We start from the raw sequence: 8,284 nt of genomic DNA on the forward strand, positions 1-8,284 counted from the left end.
TCGCTGTAACTTCTCCTTTTTCATTTCTAATTTTATTGATTTGAGCCCTTTCCCTTTTTTTCTTGATGAGTGTGGCTAAAGGTTTATCCATTTTATTTTTTCAAAGAACCAGCTTTTTAGTTTCATTGATATTCTGTTGTTTTCTTCATTTCTATTTCATTTATTTCTGCTCTGATCTTTATGATTTCTTTCCTTCTACTAACTTTGGGCTTTTGTTCTTCTTTCTCTAGTTGCTTTAAGCATAAGGTTAGGTTGTTTATTTGTAATTTTTCTTGTTTCCTGAGGTAAGATTACATTGCTATAAACTTCCCCTCTTAGAACTGCTTTTGCTGCATCCATAGGTTTTGGATCATTGTGCTTTCATTTTCATTTGTCTCTGCGTATCTTCTTATTTCCTCTTTGATTTCTTCAGGTGATCCATTGGTTGTTTAATAGCATATTGTTTAGCCTTCACATGTTTGTGTTTTTTACAGGTTTTTTTCTTATAGTTGATTTCTAATCTCATATTGTTGTGGTCAGAAAAGATGCTTGATAATGATTTCAATTTTCTTAAATTTACTGAGGCTCACTTTATGGCCCAGCACGTGGCCTGGAGAATGTTGCATGTGCATGTGCGAAGAATATGTATTCTGCTGCTTTGGAATGGAATGCTCTATAAATCTCAATTAAGTCCATCTGGTCTAATGTGTCATTTAAAGTGTGTTTCCTTACTGATTTTTTTGCCTGGATGATCTGTCCATTGAAAATGGGATGTTAGAGTCCCTCACTATTATTGTGTTACTGTCGATTTCTCCTTATATGGCTGTTAGTATTTGCCCTATATATTGAGGCACTTATGTTGGGTGCTTATATATTTACAATTGTTGTATCTTCTTCTTGGATTGATCCCTTGATCATTATATGGTGTCCTTCTTTGTCTCTTGTAACAGTCTTTATTCTAAAGCCTTTTTTGTCTGATATGAGTATTGCTACTCCATCTTTCTTTTGATTTCCATTTGCATGGAACACCTTTTTGCATCCCCTCACTTTCAGTCTGTATGTGTCCCTAGATCTGAAGTGTGTCTCTTATAGACAGAATATATATAAGGGGTTTTGGTTTTGTATCCATTCAGCCAGTCCGTTTTTGGTTGGAGCATTCATTCCATTTAGATTTAAGGTAATCATCAATATATATGTTCTTATTGCCATTTTGTTAATTGTTTTGGATTTGTTCTTGCAGCTCTTTTTTCTTCCCTTCCTCTTTTGTTCTCTTCTCTTGTGAATTGATGACTAACTTTAGTGTTGTGTTTGGATTCCTTTTTCTTTTCTGTGAGTGTATCTATTGTAGATTTTCAGTTTGCAGTTACTATGAGGTTTTGATATAACAGTCTATATACAAACAAGATTGTTTTAAGTTGCTGGTCTTTTCATTTCATATCCTGTATTTGTGCTCTCCTCGTCTCACAGTTGCTGGTTTTGGTAATCATATTTGTGTGCAGATGATTTCCTACCTTTACTGTATGTTTGCCTTTACCAGAAAGCTTTTCCATTTGTCATTTTCTTGTTTTTAGTTGTGGCCTTTTCTCTTCCACTTTGAGAAGTTCTGTTAGCATTTGTTGCAAAGCTGCTCTGGTGGTGCTGAATTCTCTTAGCTTTTGCTTGTCTTTAAAGCTTTTGATTTCACCCTCAAATGTGAATGAGTGCCTTGCTGGATAGAGTATTCTTGGTTGTAGGTTCTTCCCTTTCATCACTTTAAATATATCGTGCCACTCCCTTCTGGCTTGTAAAGATTCTGCTGAGAAATCAGCTGTTAACCTTAGGGGAATTCCCTTGTATGTTATTTGTCTATTTTCCCTTGTTGCTTTTAATGTTCTTTCTTTGTCTTTAATTTTTGTCAGTTTGATTACTATGTCTCGGAATGTTCTTTTTGGGGTTATCCTGCCTGGGACTCTCTGCACTTCCCGGACTTGGGTGACTGTTTCCTTTCCCATAGTAGGGAAGTTTTCAGCTATTATCTCTTCAGTTATTTTCTCAGATCCTTTCTCTCTCTCTTCTCCTTCCAGGACTCCTGTAATGTGAATGTTGGGGCATTTAACACTGTCCCAGAGGTCTCTTAGACTGTTTTCATTCTTTATTTTGTTTTGCAGCTCATTTATCTGTTTTACTGCCTCAGCTATTCTGCTATTGATTCCTTCTAGTGTATTTTTCATTTCAGTTATTGAGTTGTCTATCTCTGTTTGTTCTTTAGTTCTTCTAGGTCTTTGTTAAACTTTTCTTGTAACTTCTCAATCTGTGCCTCCATTCTTTTCCTGAAATCTTGGATCATGTTGCAGTATCATTACTCTGAAATCTTTTTCTGGTAGATTGCCTATCTCTGCTTCACTTAGTTGTTCTTCTGGGGTTTCATCTTGTTCCTTCATCTGGGACCTACTCTTATGCCACCTCATTTCCACAGGCTGCAGGATTGTAGTTCTTGCTTCTGCCATTTGCCCTCTGGTAGATGAGGCTAAGGGACTTGTGCAGGCTTCCTTGTGGGAGGGACTGGTTCCTGCCCAATGGTGGGTAAAGCTAGGTCTTGTCCTTCTGGTGGGCAGGGTCATGCTCAGGAAGACTTTAAGCAGTCTGTCTGCTGATGGGTGGTGCTGTATTGGTTGTTTGGCCTGAGGTGTCCCATCACTGGAGCCTATAGGCCGTTGGGTGGGGCTAGGTCTTGGGGAGGAAATAGCAGCCTCCAGGAAGGCTCACACCAATGAGTACTCCTGAGAACTACTGCTGCCAGTGTCTTTGTTCCCTGCAGTGAGCCACAGCCATCCCCCTGCCTCTGCAGGAGACCCTCCAATACTAGCAGGTAGGTCTGGCCCAGTCTTTTATGAGTTCACTCTTTTTTCCCTGGGTCCTGGTGTACATGAGACCTTGTGTGTACCCTCCAAGAGTGGAGTTTCTGTTTCCCCCAGTCCTGTGGAATTCCTGTGATCAAACTTTTCTGGCCTTCAAAGCCAGATTCTCTCGGGGCTCCTCCTCCTGTTGCCAGACCCCCAGGCTGGGGAGCCTCATGTGGGGTTCAGGACTTCCACTCCTGTGGGAGAACTTCTGTGGTATAATTATTTTCCAGTTTTGTGGGTCACCCACCTGGCAGATATGGGATTTGATTTTATCACAATTGTGCCCCTCCTGCCATCTTGTTGTGGCTTCTTCTTTGTCTTTGGATGTAGGGTATCTCTTTTGGTAGGTTCTGAGTTGTTTTTTTTTTTTGGTTGATGGCTGTTCAGCAGTTAGTTGTGATTTTGGTGTTTTCCTAAGAAGGGGTGAGCTCGTGTCCTACTACTCTGCTATCTGCAAAATAGTCCTATTCTTAATATTATACTACTCCTTTCATTTCATCATCTCTCTCTCAAACATTTGTAATTTAATAAAAAAATTTTCTTTGGATTTCTTCTTTCTGTGCTTTGCAATTTTTACTTGGGAAATATTGAAGAAATTCCTTCAATTCTTGTTTGTGAAAAGAAAACTGACTATGCCTTCCTGCCCCCACCTCCCCTGACCCAGTTTTTGGGTAGCCTTTTGCTGTGGCTCCATATCTACTAGATGCTTGCTTCTCTGTTGTTCATCCTTTTATCTTACATTTGATGAGGTTGTAGTCACCTTTGAGAATCTCATGAGAGTTCTTGATGCCAGTACTTGCCCGGTCACAAGACACCCTGGACACTAGTTAAAGTGCACCTCTGTCCCAATGCAAGTTGTGTCTCGATGGATTTCTGGTACCTGTAGGCACTTAAAATTCACTGAATGAATGTGTACTTTTAATCCATTGATACAAAAGTGGGTACGTAACTATATATACCTTTCAGTACTTTCATAAGTATATCTATGGTTATATATTTCTGTGGGATTCTAATAGGGCATTATATGGGGAAAAGATTTCACTAATCAAATATTTGGGGAAGAGAAAATAGAAAAAGAAGTCAGATTTTTCTGCTGTAATATTTCTTAGCTTCTTTAATATGCTAATATGTACTGTGACTCTCAGAGGGATCTGTAGTACAGAGCATTTCCTGGACTCATGGCCAAGGAGACTCCCTTTTTCCTCTCTCCTTTGGGTGTAACACTGTAGGAATTACAGATGCATGAATATGTGACACATCTAAGCAGCAGTGAATTGGAAGAGGCAAGTTTGAAATGAGAGTCAATTTGAATAACTAACTTGAAAGACATCTTTGAAGTGGTATGTTAAATGCTTGTTAAAATGAATTTCTGTGATCTCCATTTCAGTTGATTTTGTAGCTCTGAGATCAGTCTATAAATTCAGACATGCTGCTTGTGCCAAAGTCAAGTTAGAACCTAAATCATAGAAATAAATTCTAATACAAGAAGCATCAACTTTTATGTGCAGAGTATTCTTTAAACAAAGTGTTCCAGATCTTGCTTCCCTGTGAGATGTTTTGTTTTATTTTTAGAGTGCAAAAGCAGAACTCGAAAGGCTACAGCTCAGTGCAAAGCATGACCAAGAGCCTGGGGATGGCACCTTAAAGGAGAGAGCCTCCATCGTGGCCCAGTGCCTGGAGCACAAGGATGAGAAACTTCGAAATCGAACCAGAAAACATTGGAGTTTCAACTGTCTGGAGGACACAGAGGCTGAGGTCCTTCAAGGGCAACAGAAAGGCCATAAAGGCCTAAAGACATTGAGGAAGACTGAGGACAGGAATGGCAAAGCTACTTTGGACTCTAATAATAAGTTACCACCAAAGGTCATCGAAGAGCTTAGTGTGGTTCTACAGCGGTCAAGAATCCTTCCAAAAGAGTTACAGGCTGAGTAGATGGCGCAAAAATAAATTAAATGACTTGTCTTGCAAATTATTTTTTTAAATATTGTGTACAATGTATGTGTGCAAACCAGAAACCAAAATATATTTCATGGTTGGTGAGATTTGTCTAGCTATCCTTAACCATTTAAAGAGCATTTTAAACTATGTATGTATATATAAGTGTAAGATTCACTGTGTTTTGTTCTGAACAAAGCCTGTACAGTTCAGCTATATTAACCTTGTGTAGGAAGGCATTGGGTTACTTTGAGTGGCCAACCTTTTGAGGTACAGTTGACCCTTGAACAACATGGGGCAAGGGTTGGTGTGTTAATCCATGCATAATTTATAGTCAACCCCCTCCCCTGTATATGAAATTCCTCTGCATTTGTGGACTGAATTGTGGATCATGTAGTGCTGTAGGATTCACTATCAAAAGATGTCCACGTATAAGTGGACCCATGCGGTTCAAACCCACATTGTTCAAGGGTCAACTGTAGTTGTCTAAGTGGTGTAAATTTATGAACAGAAATCGCAAACTGTACTGTATTGTATAGAATGCTCTGTATAAATGAAGCCTATGAAACTATATGTAACACATTTTGCACTTTGAGAAACCTTGTATATAAAGTTACCATATGTTTTTAGGTTTACATAGGGTCCACCTTAGGGGAAAAAAAGGAAGTTGAAAAGGGGGAGGATTTATTTTAGTGGCTACCTATCAAACCACACTTTAAAAAGAGGCAAAGAGGCAAAAATGTCCTAAAAGTCAAGGAGGTCAGGTTAAGATTCATTCTAGTTCACTGTTGACCAGACCTTGTTCATGAGAAACTGCTTGTTAAGAAAAAAGTCTAGTGACTAAGTATTTCCCAAGATTAGTATTCGGCCACTAAACAAGAGTGGCACTATCCACTTTTCCTTACAGTGTCAGTGAATCACCTACAGTGCAAATCCATTCACTACACTTCAGTTCTTTGCAGGTGGCTGCTGAGAGGAAACTTACACTGCATTGAAGAGACTGTGTGCACAGGACCTGGCATGAATGACACTTGTACTGTTGCTGTATACAAGCAATTTTATTTTTAATTTAGAGTTCCTTACTATCATTTTGGTATGAGCAACATTCATCATCACAGGGTTTTATTGTTGGTTTTTTGTTATTGTTTTTCTTTGTATGTTCATTTCTTATTAGGTAAGACTGAATCAGGATTTACTGGAAGTGTACAACATATGGCCATCTGGGGATAGGAGTTAGATTAACTATTAATACTATACTTCTGGGGGCTACCAGTTCACTTTTAACCTTTTTTTTTCCATTTTTTTTTTGGTAAAGCAGCAGTCTCCTTTCTGTGCTTGACAAATAATGACAAAGCCCTCTGAGCTGGTTATTTTTCTCAGACAATACTATCTAGTTATAGGTGACATTAGGGGTAGAACTTTTTGTCAGTTTCTTTAGAATTTTATTAGGTCTGGTGAGTTTTGATCAAAATTATTTTGATCAAAATTATTTTAGGTAGCCAAGCTTTATTTCTAGCTTTATTCCACTTGCACACAGTGCAAGTGGCATCCATGGGAGGTCCTGTGCACATAATCTCTTCAATGCAGTGTAAGTTTCCATTAACTTTTCCCCCTGTTTTTCAGGTGTCTTATCAGAATTTGTATACAGAGGCCCATACTTCAGTCAGTCCAATCATAGTGCAGTATAACACTATTTAATGCTATGAATTTATTCATTGAAAAATACTGACCACTTATATCTGGTGGTGATAAAATAGTTTACCATGGGGGTGTGATATTTATTCTTTAAATCCACATAGATTGGAATTTTTTTAAAGAGAGAAACTGCTGGTCAGTTTATAGGTGGCACTACTGGGGAGCCTTCCTTTAAAAAGCAAGAAATCATGGTATTTAGGAAAAAATCAAAAATAAACTTATTTCTGGTAAATGATATTTATGTTTTATGAAATAAGGAGACATGAAAATTATGTTGGACAATGTGAAAGTATTTTTTTTACCTGCCTTATTTGAATACTTTTGAAACTTGAGCTTAAAATCTAATAACGTCTGTTTGCCTTCCCTTCCTATACAACTGTCTCCATTTTTCAAGTGTAAGATAAGGACTAATGATGACCTCTCATATAGTTTGAGTAAAAATTAAAATTGTTCTACAAGCCCACTTGAGTGTGACTGATTTTCAAACTAACCACTTTCAACTTTCCAAAATAGAGAAATCAAATAGATTGCCTTTCCTTTTTGCCTTTTTAAAAAAATCTGAATTTAATATACACTTCAAACTAGCTGTCATTTTTTCAAACATGTCAGTATGAATATTGTTTTTTAAATGATGAATATATGCAGACATGTCACAAACAGATTGATGGTACTCTCTAGAGCCCTAAAGTTAATAAAACTAAGCAAAAGTAATTGAAGCAAATATATGTGCACGTAAGTATATTAGCTGCTAATTTGCATTTACATTTGATAATTTTTAATCCTAAAATAAACTATATTGTAAAAGGAAATATTTTTGAAAATGCACCAAATTTATTTGGATAGATGGTAGTATCCCGATATTTGCACATTTTCTCAAACTTTTGATAATCACTCTGGGGAAAAGAAGATGTAAACTTTCACTATCATCAAAATTTGCAACAAGACTTTCATATTATCAACAATGTGGATATCCTATCATGTGTACAATCGTGACATTTATTTCTAATCATTTGGAAATAGATATCACAGAAATGAATCTTGTAGATAACTAAAATTTATCTGCTTTACATTTTATAGTTATTATTTTAAATATTTTTTGTTAAATTTTTAAAGTTATTTTGTATATCTTTATCTTCTCTGCCATGGCTACTATATGTTGAATGTAACATTTTTTTAAATTGAGATACCTGTACAGATTTAAGACTTTTTGTGAATTATTAAAGTTCAGAATCTAAATGTCCTCATCCAAGAAGTGGGAATAACACTGATCTTGTATTATGACTCATATACAGTTGGCCCTTGAACAACACAAGTTTGAACTGTGCCAGTTCACTTATACACGGAATTTTTTCATCGGTAAATACTACAGTACTACACGATCTATGGTTGGTTGATTCCACAGATAGGGAGAACCAACTCTAAGTTATATGAGGATTTTCAACTGGGCAGAGGTCAGTGCCCTTAACCCCCAGATTGTTCAAGGGAAAGAACTGCACAGGTCCACTTATCTGTGGGGTTTTTTCAATAAGTATTCAGTTGGCCCTCAGTATCCACACATTCCACATTCACAGATTCAGGCAACTGCGACTGCAAACTTAATATGCTATTCATGGTTGGCTGAATCTATAGATATGAAACCTGAGTATGAAGAGCTGATTATGGGACTTGAGCATTCTCAGATTTTTGTATCCATAGCGGGTCCTGGAACCAATCTCCTGCAGATACTGGCAGATGACTGTATACATATTTTTATATGTGTGTGTATATCACATACCTGACCCATAGTAGAGGTG

At 37.3% G+C, this 8,284-nt stretch overlaps 1 protein-coding gene across 3 annotated transcripts in view; it reads left to right on the forward strand.

Annotated features, from left to right (window-relative positions):
- Positions 1 to 6,954, forward strand: part of ARAP2 (ArfGAP with RhoGAP domain, ankyrin repeat and PH domain 2) — a 206,655-nt gene extending 199,701 nt beyond the window's left edge. For all 3 annotated transcript variants that reach the window (XM_067036312.1, XM_067036311.1, XM_059065959.2), the window contains one exon: positions 4,434 to 6,954. In XM_067036312.1, the coding sequence (XP_066892413.1) occupies positions 4,434 to 4,793 (360 nt within the window). In that variant the 3' untranslated portion in view covers positions 4,794 to 6,954. The remainder of the gene's footprint in view (positions 1 to 4,433) is intronic.
- Positions 6,955 to 8,284: the final 1,330 nt, after the last annotated feature.

This window comes from Kogia breviceps, chromosome 6, assembly GCF_026419965.1.
Source record: "Kogia breviceps isolate mKogBre1 chromosome 6, mKogBre1 haplotype 1, whole genome shotgun sequence".
Classification (NCBI taxonomy): Eukaryota; Metazoa; Chordata; class Mammalia; order Artiodactyla; family Physeteridae; genus Kogia; species Kogia breviceps.